The 17,291-nt window shown below is 36.2% G+C and overlaps 1 protein-coding gene across 4 annotated transcripts in view; it reads left to right on the top strand.

The window, feature by feature from the left end:
- Positions 1–17,291, top strand: part of Iml1 (GATOR complex protein Iml1) — a 414,032-nt gene that overhangs the window by 248,290 nt on the left and 148,451 nt on the right. For all 4 annotated transcript variants that reach the window (XM_090410642.1, XM_090410643.1, XM_090410644.1 and 1 more), the window contains exon 25: positions 14,152–14,352. In XM_090410642.1, coding sequence (XP_090266768.1) covers positions 14,152–14,352 — 201 coding nt within the window. The remainder of the gene's footprint in view (positions 1–14,151; positions 14,353–17,291) is intronic.

The following is a 17,291-nucleotide window of genomic DNA, read 5'->3' as shown; positions in this document are numbered from 1 at the left end:
TGAAATGCATTGATTGAAGGTACTACTTTGTACATTGAGCCTTGCTATAGAATTGCATAAATTCTATTGCAAGGAGATTAACTCTCATAAGATTTGTAACTAATAAGATTGAGCGAAAATATCATGTATAAATTTGAATAACTTAGTATTGTCAGAACTAACATAATAACAGAAGTATCATTCAATCTTGGAGCAAGCCACTAAAGTAACATTGATTAAATAATGCTTCTGAGTTATGATTGCATAACCTTGTATTTAAGAGGTACGTAAGAGAGAATTGAATGAGCTCATTGCATGTGTACAGAAATGTATTTCTTGTATATTAATACCATTGCTTGATTTCATGTATATTATAATTAGTAGTATTAAAATGCATTGTTTTAGATCAAAGTTTGTGTGTTCTATTAAACGAGACTGACTTACCACTTATTAAAATTTCGAACCTGTGTAAGCGAAGGGGAAAACATTTGTGTAAGAAAAAGGGGGGGAAGCCGCGACTGCATACCACGTGTTCCTGTTACTAAGTATTATTGTAGAGATAGTCATTAAAGTAGACCTAAGAATCAGGAATTAGTCACCGGCTGGTGCAGTCATTTAAAACTAAATAAATTTGCCGGAACTAACTCCTGGTACAAGTGAGAAGTAAAAGTAGAATAGAGAATAAGAATAGAATACAAAGTATAAAGTATACGTAACACCCTCAATCCTTTGGCGGCATTTGTTACATACCCTGAGGTAGTTGTCACTCAAACACTTAGAAACTCATTTTCTTTACTTCCAGTTACTATCTTATCATCCCAGTCTATAATTAAAATCGTCCATAATGATATCGTTTTCTTATTTGCTTGGCCAATTTGTTTATACACCAGGTCTATAGCAACATTCAACTAAGTATTTCATTCTATTCACCTTTATGTTGTATAATGAAACTTGTGGAGCATTCATGACTAAACATACACACGTAAACAGTAATAATATTTTTTAATAATTAAAATTTCGTCCTAGGACATCTTCAGTACAGTTAATTCAAAACAATACTAGGAATTAACAGTTAGGGCAATGGAATCCCTCTATGCATGCAGTAGCGTGTTATAGAAATAAATTAGAACATATCTGGAAAAAAAAAAAAAAAAACACGATTACATTGAAATGAGATAACATATAAAATTATGTTACACAATTTAGGATGACAAGTTCCCAGACTTTAGGAATAGTAAGAATGTCATTTTAGGTCTGTGACATAGGGCTTCAACACTTTCTTTATATAAACGTTCATGTTTATATGAAGATCTATGTAGAAGTTTGGTTTTTTTTTTCCAATAGATCGTATGGTTTGGGTTATCAAACAACAGAAATTTGGCCTCACAGAATTGAAAACCCAACCCATAGGATCCATTGGAAAAAAAACAAACTTCTGCATAGATCTTCATATAAACATGAAAGTTTATACAAGGAAAGTGCTGAAGCCCTATGTCACAGACCTAATTTGAACCGTAATGTTCTTACTATTCCTAAAGTCTGGGAAATTGTCATCTTCAATTGTGTAACGTAATTTTATGTGGTATCTCATTTTAATGTAATCGTGTTTTTTTTTTTTTTTTTTTCAGATATATTTTAATTTATTTCTATAACATGCTACTGCACACATAGACGGATGGCATTGTAAGCATGCACCCTAACTATTAATTGCTAATGTTGTTTGAATTAACTGTACTGAAGATGTCCTATGATACTTAGAACGAAATATTTACTTATTAATAAAAAAAATCTTATTACTGTGGTTACATGTTTAGTCATTCATCCTCTATCTCACACCATACTGCCTCTAAATCACTGCCATTATTCTCTCTTTGCATCGCTATCTCGTATGGACATAACTTTTTTTCTATCAATAATAGCACTCCATCTCCCTTTTTACCCTTTCTTTCTTCACAAAATACATCATACCCTTCCATCTCAGTTCCTGTCAGGATGTCATCCTCATTCAGCCATGTCTCACTTATTCCAAAAAGTTTTGGGTGAATGAACTCAATCAGTGGAACCATTTCATTTCCCTTGTTTCTGGTACTATCATTCATATAAAAACATAACAGCTCTTTCCTGGATCTATAACAAGTTTCACCGATACCACTTATTTGATGTGACTTCTCCATATTTTCCTTGTCGTTTCTTGTTCTCCTTACTCATCGCTGGACCTTCTTCAAATTCAGCTGTTCTCCCTACATCCCAGGCAATCCCATTCCTTTCTTGTCTACACTCGCACATTCACTTCCTCTTTGAGCATCAACATTTCTCACTGCGTTCCCCTCCACCCTGAGTTTCCTCATTTCCCTGTTTGTCTTGCACATCTGTTCTCTCATTCTCTACACTCATGCTACACACTTCTTTGTTTATAAGCATCACTTCAATCTCTCATTCCTTCATCTTCTTACTTGATCAGATTCATTCTCTGCACTCATTTCTCTACCTTCCAGCAGTAGTCTATCTAAATGACTCACACCAAAACCATTCACAGTCCATCACTCTTATACAGTTCAATTCATCCTTCAGACACATTCCACACATTAACAAATTGCACTCCTTTCTTCTCGCACATTTCTGCTAACTTATCATTCACAATCTTTGTTTTGCACCTCATCTCATCACTGACATACCTGGACAACACACTGACTATCTTCCCTATCACACTTTATCTTTTATCCTTTTCAACAACCTCCTGATATTCAGTCTTACATTTTCATTGTTCTCAGTCAAGTCATTTGCTCAGTTACTCCTCATATCCAATGCCTCAATCACTGTATTCATTTTACCTCCAGGAAAACAAACCTTGTGTATCTTCTCATTTACCACACCTTTAATAATCGAATCCCCATACAACACCACTTGCAGGTCTTTCATTACCTCTTTTATACTAAGATTATTCATTTTTGTGTTCTTCACTCTTCCATACATATCTACAATTCTCTTCATTTCACTCTGCATTCATTTCATCTCTTGCCTCATCATCACCATCTCAACTTTCAAATCTTGTGTCATTTTATTCGCTATCATTCATTCTCTCAATTTTATCTCCAGTCATAAATGCTTGTTTGCCATCAACACCGCTTGCCACCTTACCATTAATTGCACTCTGTCTTTCAACTTCTACATTCATAGCAGCAGTCATTGATACTCTTGAGGAGATTTTTGCCAAAACATCAGCAATATCTTCTTATTGCTGATAAGAAGTTATTGCTTATCCAAAAATGTAAAGCTGAAAAACAACAAATTCTGTTCTATTCAAGTGGTATGGATGATTACAACAGGCCATTCACAAAACAAGACTTAAATATCATTCAGTTGCTGTTGTACCAGATAACATCTATTATAAGATGATTGTACATCTGTTGCTATCTGCCATAAATCAACTGCTATACCTCTTCAACAAAATTTTCCATGAGACATTTCCAAATACCTGGAAAATGGCAATTATTATTGCCTTTCCTAAGCCATTGAAGGATCTAAAATATTTCTCCAATAAACTGTTGATCTCAGAGGGAACTTCCCTCTTTTTTTATCAAAAACTTTTATTCAGTCAAATTTTCCAAGTCCAGCTGGAAACCACTTTCTCTTGTCTGTATGCCCAAGAGGAAGGAGTCTTGCAGAGTTCAGTTTTAAGTATCATGCATTTTATGCATTTTCAATCGTTTTCTTGTATAATGAGACCTGTGGATTTTCTGTAATAATAAAATCATGCATGTACCACAGTAAAAATTATTTATTGTACGAATGCTTTCTCTTATGTTTCATAATAAATGTTTTGCTTTATTCTCAGTGAAAAATAACAGTGAGAAATTTAAAAAGAAGCAGTCGTGTGCATGCATTACATTAGAATTCCTTTAGGATTCTAATGTAATGCATTAGAATTAAAATTAGAAATAAAAATTAAATACTAGCTATTTAACACTGTGGAGGATAATAATTTCCAAGACTCTAGGAATGGTAAGGCAATCATTACAATTAGAGTTTGGTCTCTGAAGTAGGGCTTCAGCACATTCAAAGAAAGTGTTGAGGCCTTAGATCGAACTCGGCCAATTCCAAGACTTACAGGCATTGCTTTTCTACATTTTCATAATGTACAAAAAGCATCCAATTTCCCATCCAATCAGTTGAAAGTATCACATTGAGCTTTTGTTATGTCCTAAGTACCTTCATCTCATCTACTTCTATTCTCACATCAGTCTTTGTCACCGCATTATCTCCATCTGGATGATACACCCTTATAAAATGGTCATTTGTTAATCATTCCTCCTTTTTCTCACTGCATAATGAATGAACCCTTTGGGATTTCTCTTTTCCTGCTGAACTAATTTTCTCTCATAATCTGTTTTTGCTTTCCTTACTGTTATATTGGTCATCCTGCTTGCTTTGCTTTTTTACATGAACCTTCTGATCCTATCTTCTGCAACATTTTATTCTTTTGCAACTCCTGTTGAATTATGCTACTCATCCACTTCCAGTGATTTACTCTCCTGATTCTAGGTATGCAATCTGATTCTGCTTTCCTTAATTACTCCTTGACCATCCCATGCACTGTTGACATCCCTTATCATTTATTACACATAGTGTTACTGCAAGCTGTCTGCTGAGCTTGTTTTAATTATCAGCTTTATAGTTCCACATATATCCCTCATTAATAGAAAAAAAATTCCACGTGCTTACCCCCCCCCCCCAAGAGGTCAAGACTAATTGATCGCCTCTGCTAGTCACAATGAAGAAAATTTTGCTTCCTTCCCTCCATGTCTCTTTTCCTCTTCCAATGTCCACACAGTTCAAATTTTCTTGTATAATGAGACCTGTGGATGGATTTTCTGTAATTATAAAACCACAATAGACTTTGAAAAAGCATTTGACAAGATTCCACACAAAACTCTGTCACATAACTTGGAGCAAATGGGGATGGATGTGAGTCTGGTGATTTGGATTAAAGGTCAGCTAATGGATAGATATCAAAGAGTGGTTTATGGAGGAGTTGAGTCCAGAAGGTAAGTGACCATTAGTGTACCACAGTACTCGGTATGTGGTCCTCTGTTGCTTAATTTGTATATCAATGATACAGGAAATATTCAGTTATTTGCTGATGATGATGCTAAACTAGGAAGAGGAATGGTAAATGAAGGTAATGCAGAGATCCTGCAGGAAGACTTAAACAGGCTAGCAGTATGGGCAAAGGTAAATGGCTGCCAGTTTAATGTGACTAAGTGTAAGGTGATGCACTTTGGGAAGAGATGAGAAGCTATGTACTCTACTGATGGAAGTGAACTGCAGGAAACTGGTCAGGCCAGGGACGTGGGTGATTGTGATCAGAGAGTTGAAGTTTAGAGGAATATTGTGAAGGTAACCAAAACAGCATATCAGATTACGTGGTTGTTGAAGAACACACTAACAAGCAAAGATACAGGTTATTGTTCTCCTGTATAAGGCTTTAATAAGGCCACATATGAACTACTTCACACAGATCGGACTCCCAGATTCTATGGTGATGAAGCAGTGGTGGTGTAGATTCAGAGGCGAGTCACAAAGGTTGTGGAAGGACTATGGAATGGCTCCTTATCAGAATAGATTGACAGTCTGCATTTCAATAGCCAGCTTCTCAATGAAAAGGCAAATCAGTGGAGCTGTCCATTTCATGGCACATTCTCATATAAAACATGAAGAAATTTTATCCAGTTCCATTGTCTTGACATCTAGATTACTTAGTATATGAAACACACATTCCTCATGTGCTTTGAAACCTTGAATCCTACCTATCCCCCTAGTGATAAAACTTATATTTCCAGGATGAAATACACTAATGAAGTGATCATTAAACAACTACATTGTCATTTGCATTAGTCACTGTACTCCTATTTTCATCTAACAGTATCATTCTTCTACAGTTATTTCTCCTCTGCTGGCCTTTGGAATTCCTTTGGATTTTCCTAGGATCTCAGGACTCATCTCTTATATTAAAGTTTTGCATTCCTTACTATACTAGTCACTCTCCTCACCTGAGTGTTATATTCTTCATGCAACCGTTCTTATACTTTATCCTTAACCTGTTTTTCATCTGCAGTTCCCATTTGATATCATTAGTCATTCACTTTACACCAAGTCATGTTCTCTTTTTCACTCAGGATATACATCTTGCTATTGCTGTTAATAAATATTTCTTCACTAGTTCCCATGCACTGGTGATATTAAATGAATCCTTCTTACTTCTATATTTCTCTTGATCCCCCCCCCCCCCCCCCCCAAAGTGAAGACCACATGGTCACTTTCTCATAGCATAACATAGTTTTAATATAATCAAAATGTACTGGTTTTTCTTTTTCTTCAGCTTGCTGAAACTCCAAGGTTCCATGCTTTATGTACCAACTTCTTCCATTCCTGAACTCTTTGACTTGAGCTCTTTCATTTCAGTTCTGGATTCCTATCTCAACTAAGTTTTTAGATATTATCCTCCCAGCATGCTTGTTTAGCCAAAATGTACTGATATACAAGCAAAATTAGAAGCATTGTATAAGACAGCTGAAAAAGTTTGATTTAAATATGAATAAAACATTCTTAAACTGAAGAACAGGTGCTAGAAAGAAATTAAAATTCATTACATAGCTGGAACCTAATGTTGATACTGAAGATGAAACTGACAGGGATTTAACATAATAATTGACAAAAGCAAATATTACTTTCAGAGCATTGAATAATATGGAAATTATCCAAATATCATCATAAAACCAAAATAAAGATCCACAGTAGCAATGCAAAGGCTGTATTATTATAGGGATCAGAGACATGGAAATTGACAAAGAAAGAGGAAATTAAATAGTTTTCAAGCCAAGTGTCTGCATCATAAAATATTAAAAATATTTTGTTCACAACATGTAACAGATGAGTTATGTAAACAATCAAAACAATGACAACAACAACAACAAAAAAGTGTTGCTAGTGCATTAAAAAAGATGCAGGTTCCAAAGAGCTTTTCATGTACTGACAATGAACAGAGTAATGAAAAGGGGAGGGGGGGGGGGTAAAGCCTATACTAATTTCCTCAAAGAATGACCAAAAAAGAAAGAAGAAAGAAAGATGGCTGATTGAGAGAGCTAGAGAGATGAAATTAATTGCAAAAGACAGATAACTGGAGAAGATAGATCTCAGCCTTATGTGCTTCATTGTACAAAGAAGTAGGTAGGGTATAAACTCTTGAGAAAATCTTTGGTAGTAAATGAGTTTCATTTCCTGATACAAACATAGCTTATTGGAAGCCTGAAGCACCTCAAAGAGTACCATATTTGGTGTCTCTCTCTCTCTCGCACGCACTCACTCAGAGTTTCTGTATTATGTAATACTAGCCCATCCATAGCATTGAAAGTGTGCTATAAGTCTCCATCCTTTCTTAAGCAGGATTGATGTAAAAAAAAATGATTCATTTAATCTGTCTATAGATAGATACATAAAATCTAAAGCACTGCATAACTGTAGTAGTATTTGTTTTTTTAATGTGAATACTTCATGTAGTATTATTATAATATCCAGTACACCCCTTGAGGGTATATGTCAGGAATTTGATGATGATGATACTTTAAAATCGTTCTTTGACATGGTGTGTAGTGTTTGTAGAGAGTTCCTGAAAAGATGTGTTATTTTGAATAATAATTAGAAATATTGCTTGAATCTTACGTAGTATTGTTTACTTTTCATATCTTAGCATGTCTGTGTGATTTTTGTGTGTTTTCTGCATTATTTTCAATTAGTATTTTGATAGATAAGACAGATAGTGAGCATATAGCACCAATAAGAAGGAAAACAATGGTGACCAAATCGCCATCTTTGTTCAAAAATTTTAACATAAGGGAGTTTATTCAGTGCAATGTCTGTGAGATGTATGCTTTGCGGTTGGAGTTTGGTTAGATAATGATAGTGGAGTGAATGTGTGTAGAAAGTGTAAGGAAAGTGAGGATTTAAAATGTGTTTCATGTTATGCGAGTGATATCATTGTTGAAAGTCAGAATGTAGGAAATAGTGATATGATAGAAATTTGTGATGGAGTACCAGTTTGCTTTGAGAGCGGCGTTGAAAGTGAGAATGAAGGTAAAAATACAGAACGAGTGAATGGCTGAACGGATAATAAAAATTCTGGGTTAGTTGCAATGAGTGAGATCGCACAGTTGCGTGGAGTGATACACAAGGCGAAGCAGCAGGTGGAGCGTTTGCAAAATTCTATACCGAGCGCATCAGCTACTAAAAGGCAAAAGTATGATTAGAAAAATAAGCGTATGATCGTGAATGTAAGCAAAATGAAGGAGCGAGTGTTGTATGGAGATTCTTTAGTAAGAGGTGTAATAGATGAGTGTGTTAAAATCATACTTACTGGATACGAAAATTAAGGATGTAAGTGAGTCTATCAGAGTGCAAAAGCAGAGAGTGAAAGAAATGATAGTAGTGGTGGGAACGAATGACTTAAATGGAGATAAAATGGCTATGAGAGAGGACTTGAAGGAATTACTAGAGGTAGCAAAAGAAAAGAGTGAGAGAGTTCAGATAGTGAGTCTGTTACCATGGTATGACAGAGAAGAGATGAGAAGGAGGGCCATAATTGCAAATGACTCTATGTGCAGGTTATGCAAGAGGAGTGGTGTGGAGTTTATGGACGTGTGGAATGAGTTTGATGGGTGAAAGGATTTATATAAGATGGATGGTATATATTTGAATGGATTTGGTGTGTGGAGACTTGAAAAAGTGTTGTCGAATGAAGTGGAAGTGGATGTGCAGAATCAGAGAAACTAGAGTTATTAAGGAGGGGGGGTAGATATGCAGACTTTATGTAGGCATTTGAGTGTATGAATGTGTATAATTTGCCCGAGCAAGTATGAAGGACAACAAATCAGAATGGGATAGTTAGTATAAGGCATCAAAATAAGGGTGGGACTAATGGGCTTCTGCATTTCATGTATACTAATGCCAGGAGTATTAGGAACAAGAAGGAAGAATTTTTGGCCTTGGTTGGCTCTTCCAGGCCACAGGTTATTGGCATTAGTGAAACATGGCTGACAGAAGATGATATAGCTAGTGGGATTGAATGTGGGGGGGGGGGCATATAGTGTGTTCAGGAGGGACAGGGGGAATAAAATGGGGGGAAGGTATTTGATGATAGCTGATGAACTGCAGCCAAGGAGAATAGAAGTTGAACTGCTGGATAGAGAAAAGAGCACATTTGGGGCTAGCAGAACAAAATATACAATTGGGTGCTGCTATAGATGGTGGGGATAGTATGCATAAGCAAATAGAAGCAATGAGTGGAAGGAGGATAATTATTATGGGGAATTTCAACTATTGTAACATTGATTATGTTACAATAGTTGGAAGGAAGGAATTGGATTTTATGCAGTTATTAAGGGATAACTATCTGCGGCAGCATGTAATGGAAAATACTAGGGGGCAGAGAGCGCTAGACCTAGTAATTGCATCTGAGAATTTGTCTGTGTAACAAATATGACCATGTTGCCACCAATTGGTGAGAGTGATCATAGCGTCTTGACTTGGGAGGTGACTAAATGTGTGGAATTTTTAATTAAGACAGGGTACATGTGGAATTACCGGACTGGTAAGTATGACAAGCTTAGGAGTTTGCTTGGTTCAATGCCATGGCATGTAAAACTGTAAAGGCTGGATGTTGATAGTGTAATATCTCGCTACTCTTCTCTATATGTTTATATACGTCGTTTTTATAATGATCTTTTCCTGACTTATTCCCTCATATAAATTCTTTATTCTAACTTCAATAAAATACCTTGCTCGGTGCATCAAGTTAATATACCTAAATTTCTTAAGTAGTCTCCATATTCAATCTGGGCCGTTAACCATTCTTAAGAGTAGTGTACGTGGATAGAAGACAAAGGGATTGCCCTTGGACCACACCAATTCCTTTGTTTCAATACTGGCGGTGATTCCTTTTTCAGATTCAGGGAAAATTTCTATTATACTGCACCACCCTGAATCCTAGATTATTGAACAGTGCAAAATCAAGGAACCAGAACTCAGTTTAGCACACTGTCTTAAATCTCTTAAACGCTTTTGATAAATTCTAAACCTTATCAAATAACTGAAACTTAATTCACAGTCGTAGCCTCCCTTGTATTTCACCTCCTACAGTTTACACATTATGAACAAATATTTACATATAATTGCACTAACTTTAAGGAATGAGTATAATTATCCAACTTTTCTAATTCTCCCATAACTTGTAAAGACATCAATTCACGTAGGAAATTCTATCTAAGGTCAATCATGCATTTTATACACTACACTGCTAAAGGTTGTTCACTTATCAACAACAAAGTTAGCTATATGTGCTTCCACACTAATTCCTTCATTCAAAACTTAAAGTTCCACTACTTTCTTAAACACAATCTCTAAAGTCCTTTCATTAATTGTAGCCTTCAAAACCTAATGTCCCTTTTACAATTACAGATTTTCTTCTTTAACACAATTACTAAACAAATCAAAGTTTCTACATTACCAAAGGCTGGGGAACTATTTGACCTTCACATACATCACGACAGAACTTCCAATTCTTGGATCCTTCTTCAGTTGACTTTATCTGCATTATTCTACTGATAGGCCCGGACTAGACATATCTCCGTCGAAGAAGGTAAGTACTCGCCACTCTCTCGTAGACTGGCTCGGCATGGCTTAGCGATCTCCATGGTGATCGGAAACTCCACTCTGCTGGGCTATTCATTGACCAGCGAACTGCCCATAGACACTTCAGTGTGCTCCAACAACCTCTGAAGGACCTCTATCCCTAAGACTTCTCCAATGCAGGGGGAAGAAAAAAAAAAAAGGACTCGAGCCGGCTCCACAATGCCTTTTAACTCCCACACCCGATGCTTCCTTTCTATGTCATCATTCTCTCTCCCTTTACCCACAACACCTTACTTCTCCCAGCACCTAGTGCCACACTCTCCCCTAGCGTGCTTTATGGGGGGGGGGACCTGCGCATGCGTCCTACTTGGTGCATGTGTTTCAGGCCATCAGTATCTAATCCGATTATCTTTCTCCCAGCAATACACAAGAATTAACATTAGAAAATTTACAATAATTATTTACAACATGATATACAGATAAGTATTTTCTCAAATTATTAGTGTTGCTGATAAATTACAATTAGCTTTATTCATCTGATATATCAATGTTGGCCCCGGAAACATTAATGCATGTTAAGTCTGAAGGAAACATAAAATGTATTAAATTTCAGTTTCATTCAGAACTTAACAATAGTGCATGGGAGGCGGTTAAGGAGTGTTTGCAGGAGGCAATGGCTGACTGTATACCTAAAGTCCGAATAGTAAATCAAGTAAGAGTTAAATGGATGAATAACACCATTAAGCTTGAGCTGCAAAAAAAAAAAAGAATCAACTATGGAGGAAATTTAAGGAGAAAGGTTACCTGCAGGCACATGAACGGTATAAAGCGCAGGCCAGAAGGGTAATGAGTGTGGTAAGAAAAGCAAAAGCGGAATATGAAAGAAAATTAGCCATGCAGGCTAAAGAGAATCCCAAACAGTTTTTTCGATATGTTGCAAGTAAAAGAAAAATTGTATATGGCAAAATGATTTTAAAGAATGCCGATGGTAGGGAGGTAACCGAATCAGTTGATATAGTGGAATTACTGAGCGAGCACTTTGCAAGAGTATATCATCCAGGTGGTGACATTGCAGGAATGAAGGAACCTACAGCTTATACTGGTATTGTGGTGAATGAAGTGGAGGTGAATAGTCTATTACAAAATCTCAATGTCAAAACATATGTGGGATTGGATGGTATACCAGCTTGTGTCGTACGTGAAGTGGTTAAAGAATTGTCAGTGCCCTTGACCATTTTGTTTAATATAAGTCTCGGGTCTGGATTAGTCCCAAGGGGGTGGAAAGAGGGGAAAATAGTTCCACTGCATAAAGGAGGTTCCAAGACTGGTGTTGTAAATTACCGACCGATTAGCATATCAGGAATCGTTGTCATGGTCTTGGAGAAAATAGTCAAGAGTAGAATACAGGATTGAATAGATGAAAATGGGACACTGTATGGGGGGACAGCATGGTTTTGTGAAGGGTAGATCATGCCTCAGTAACTTACTCACGTTTTATAACACAGTGACGGCTGAACTGGATAAGGGTAATGGGTTTACAGTGATCCTACTGGACCTTGCTGAGGCCTTTGACAGGATACCACATGGAACCCTAATCAGTAAACTGGAGCAGATGGGGATAGATATAGGGTTGGTGAGATGGATAGGAGGGTGGTTGAAGGAGAGATACCAGAGAGTGGTTTATTCAGGAGTGGAGTCTAAAAGACAGCTTGTGACTAGTGGTGTACCGCAGGGCTCTGTTCTTGGACCACTGCTTTTCAATTTGTTCATCAATGATATAGGAAAGGATTTGAGAGGAAGTGTTCATTTGTTTGCTGATGATGCAAAGTTGGGTAGAGCAATAATGAATGCACAGGATGTCAAAATTTTGCAGGATGATTTGGATAGTTTGGAGGACTGGGCTAAGGAGAATGGATGTCAATTTAATGTGGCAAAATGTAAGGTTATGCAATTTGGGGTGAAAAGATTAGCAGCAGTATACCACGTTGGTGGAACTGTACTCCGGATATTGATGAGGCCAGGGATTTGGGAGTGTTGGTGGATAGGGAGTTGAAGTTTAGGTGGCACATCGCAAAAGTGGCTAAATCAGCTCATCAAATCACTTGGTTTATAATAAATTTAGTTTAATCCTTTATCCAAGTGAGAGCAAACAAAGTTTGCCACTGAAAGTATCTTCAGGACTGGGGTAAGGTGATACAACACCAGGGCAACTCGTTGCAAAGGTGGAGCAAGCTACCAACACTCCTATCTGAGTATCTCCTATAATGCAAAACACATCTCCTTGTGAATATGTCTAATGCTATGCATTCTGGGTAGTGGCCCTTCCCTTAATGTTTCGACCTTTATTAAGGTCTCTTCAGTGGGAGCTAGGCCTAAGTGGAGATACCAGGCAGAAGCATTAGCAGGTCATCTCTACCTATAGGAGTTGCCAAATGGTGTGCCACCCTTTTTTAATAAATTACTCTGGATTTAGAGAAAGATGATGAAAGTTTATTTTTCACTTGGTTAGAGTATAATAAATTTAGTTTAATCCTTTATCCAAGTGTGAGCAAACAAAGTTTGCACCTGAAAGTATCTTCAGGACTGGGGTAAGGTGGTACAACACACTTGAATAAAGGATTAAACTAAATTTATTATACTCTAACCAAGTGAAAAATAAACTTTCAAATCACTTGGTTGCTGAAAATACTTTGACGAGCAGAGACAAACAGGTTATTGTTCCTCTGTATCGAGCCTTGATAAGACCCTATCTAGATTACTGTGCCCAGATTTGGTCTTATGAGAATAGGTTGAAGATTTGTGGGTTGCAGAAATTGGCTGATAGGCGGAAAAGGGGTGATATGATTGAGACATTCAAATTACTAAAAGGTTTTTATAAGATTAATTCAGAAGATATTTTTGAGAATAGAACTGGTGGTGGGAGGACTAGGGGCCATCCATGGAAGCTGGGCAAGGATGTTAGAGCTAGGTTTTTTACTTGGAGAGTGGTGAATGAGTGGAATAAGCTGCCAGAGTCTGTTGTGAGTGCCATGACTGTAAATGAGTTCAAGGCAAAGTATGATAGATACTGTGTGAATGTTGAATAGTTGTTCTTGACATGATGTTAGGGCCTCCCTCGATGAGTCTAAGGGCTCGTTGGAGTTGTCCATTCTAATAATAATAATAATAATGAAAGGAAACATACGGTGTAAGTTTTTTTTAAGAAATTTGCATGTGATTTTAAAAAGTAACTGCTTATATTTTAATCAAATTTGATTCTGAGATTAATAAGTTGCATTTAACATCTGAGTGGCTCATATATGCACACCCTGAAATGGAAAAATTAAAAGAAAAAATATTCTGCTTCAAGTTGCTAATTCTTTTTTTTTTTTATCTTTTCAGCACATATCATTAATATCATTTTAAATGTACAGTGAATTTATTTAATAAATGCAGTGCTCAATATATGCTTTATAATATAATGTTAATTTATAATTCCTTTTTTTATAGTCTTTGAAATATTGGAGACTGAGACTTCTAGTTCTTCCTGGTGTGCAGACTGCTACTCGCCAAATTATTGATGATAACAGTGAACAATGTGATTTATATGGTGATTTTACTTTTGATGTTAATAAGCAAAAGGAAGGATTTAATAAGCTTTTGGAATTTCTTAATCATATTAAACGGCCTACACAATCTCAGAAAGCTAAGGTCAGTATATCAACTGGTTATATTGTTTATTCTGTTAAATAATATAAGTATGCTTATTCAGTTTATGGTATATATTAAATTTCCTTGGAATTAAATAGATGTAGTTTTTAACTCTTAAAATAATAAAAATTGAAGCACCTATCAGAAATAAGTAAACGTTTTTTTGTTTGTTTGGTGTGTTATTTGCACATGAAATTATATACTTGTTAAATTCTTAAATCGAAATATTGTATCATATCCCATAAAAATCATTAAATATCACTCTTAACACAACATATAATAAGCATCTGCATATGTTGCTCATTAATTTCACAAATAATGACATTTCACTCAGTTGAAAGTTTACTGTACCATCATGAAATCCTGTGCCTGAAAAATGTTGTGCCTAATACTTCTAATTAAATCTTTTAGCAATATAGTGCATCACTCTGTATTGCTCTAGGAAAGTACAGTAAATGACAGGTGATCAAGATATATTCTGGTTTATTAAATAGAGTTATGTGTGAAGTAGTGTAGTCAGATTATTCAATACAGACCAAAATTGAATTTAGATAATCAATTTAGTTTGAATCATCAAATGTATCCCACAGTTTCTTAATTAAAGAACTCAAATATCATGTATTGTTCATCTGAAAAGTTGTCCTTACATTAAAAAAATAAATAAATAATAAATTAAAAAAAAAACTTCAATATTTATATGTGTTATTCTTTAGTGTCCACTTCAACATATACAAAACTTTTGCATGTCTAGTTTGGAATGTGGATCGTGATCTGTGAACTTGTGTAAATTCACTCAGCTGATCTTCTCATTTATCTTCTCCTTCTATAACTTTTTTTTATTTTATTATTTTTTTTCCATACATATTTATACACAAACACATAACAGTACCAACATGTTCAGCACTTCCAAATTAAATAATCATTATACATAAATTTTAATTGTCTTAGGGGTGCTTAAGGGTCAAAGCTGTATAACTGAGAGGAGACCTCCACATAGCCTTTAAAGGAATGCGGAGAACCGACCAGGGCTTCTGACCTAATGTCCAATCCTCACCTTCTCGTGGTGCACCCTGTTGGGTATCTACTTTGATACTGAACGAACGAGGATGGGCTGGCAATTTGGGATTTAGCCGACCAAATTGTATTCTTATTGGTTAAACCAAAATAAAAAATGATGGTACAACATGACAAAATTTTCATGCCGGCTGGGGCGTCGCCCGGTTAAACAAGGCCCCCGTTGTTTTCGCCAGGGAACCAGGGCGAACAGCGAAAAGTCAGCTACTGGAACAAATCTGAAAACAAACCCCAACTCAACATCACCAGAGTTAAAGATCGGTACTATCAATGTAAGAAGCCTGAATGGCAAAGAAATGGAGCTAGCTGAGGAATTAGATAAGTACCAGATCGACATAATAGGGGTGACTGAAACAAAAAAGACCAAAACTGGTGAGATCTTTCTGAGCAATAAATACAAAATGTTATATTCAGGCAATAACAATCAAGGAAAAGAAGGAGTAGCCATAGTATTCAACACAAAATACGAGGCTAATCTTCTTGAATGGCAGTCAGTCTCAAGTAGAGTAATGTGGGCAAATATGAGAATGGGGAACTGGACAATGAGACTTATTTGTGCCTATGGTCCCACAGAAGGTTCTACTAAGGTAGAAGTGGAGGAATTTTTTGAGGCTTTAGAAAAAGCAACTGACACAATGAAAAAGGAAAAGTTGGTCCTTGTTGGGGATCTAAATAGTAGAGTAGGAAATGATTGTGAGACATACAAAAATATTTTGGGAAAATTTGGAGAAAAGAGCAAAGCTAATAATAATGGCAAATATCTGTTGGATTTCTGCTCAGGACATGGACTGGTTATTACTAACACCATGTTCCAACATAAAAATGTGCACAAATTCACATGGAGAGAAGAGGCTAGGAATATGAAAAGTCTCATTGACTATGTTATTGTTGATAGTGATGTTTTCTCCCTGATGCAGGACACCAGAGTGTACAGAGGATTTGAAATTGGAAGTGATCACTATTTAGTCTTGAGCAGGATAAAATTGAATTTCATATTGAAAAGAATAACATGTAAGAAAGTTTTAAAGCGAATAAAAGTTGAGCAGCTCTCAGATGTGAACTGTAGACTAAAATACAGAAAGATTATTGAAAAGAAAATGAAAGAGTTTGAGAACAGGAATCAAACCTTGGAGATTCAGTGGCAAACTCTGAAGGAAACATTGATTGATTCTGCCAGAGAGGCATGTGGTGAGGTTGTGTGCAAGGATAAAAAAATCAGAACTCCCTGGTGGACACAGGAAGTTAAAGAGGCAGTGAAGGAAAAGAAGAAAGCATATCAAAAGTTCCTGGCAAATAAGTCAGCTTTTACTCTTACAGAATACAGAGACAAATGTAAGAAAGCTAAACAGTGTGTAAAACTAGCTAAACAAAAGTCATGGGAGGACTTTGGCAAGAATATAGAAAATAAATATCAAGAAGGTGGCAAAATATTCTGGAGGTTGTTGAAGAAGCTTAGGAATGGAGGAAAGAGTGCTGTAAAAGGAATTAGAGATGATAAAGGTGAAATGAAAACAGGAGAAAAAGATATCCTTGAAGTATGGAGTAATTACTTTGAAAAACTGCTAAATGAAACAAGCAGTGATGACAGCACAGTGATAAAAAACACTGACCAGCCATGCAGTCAGGAATACATATCCATACTTGAAGTAGAAAAAGCCATCAAAGGCTTGAAATGTGGAAAGGTAGTAGGAGTACATGATATTCGACCAGAAATGCTGAAGTATGGTGGTATAAGAGTCTTACAGTGGCTGCACTGCATAGTTCAGAAAGCCTGGACAGAGGGACGAATTCCCGATAATTGGAGTAGAGCTCTCATAGTACCCATATATAAAAAGGGAAATAAAACTGAATGTGAGAATTACAGA

Source organism: Typopeltis vanoorti, chromosome 20 (genome assembly GCF_054136105.1).
Source record: "Typopeltis vanoorti isolate ZY-2024b chromosome 20, IOZ_Tvanoo_1.0, whole genome shotgun sequence".
Lineage (NCBI taxonomy): Eukaryota > Metazoa > Arthropoda > Arachnida > Uropygi > Thelyphonidae > Typopeltis > Typopeltis vanoorti.
Note: the sequence above shows the minus strand (reverse complement) of the source record. Positions and strands in the feature narration are given on the sequence as shown.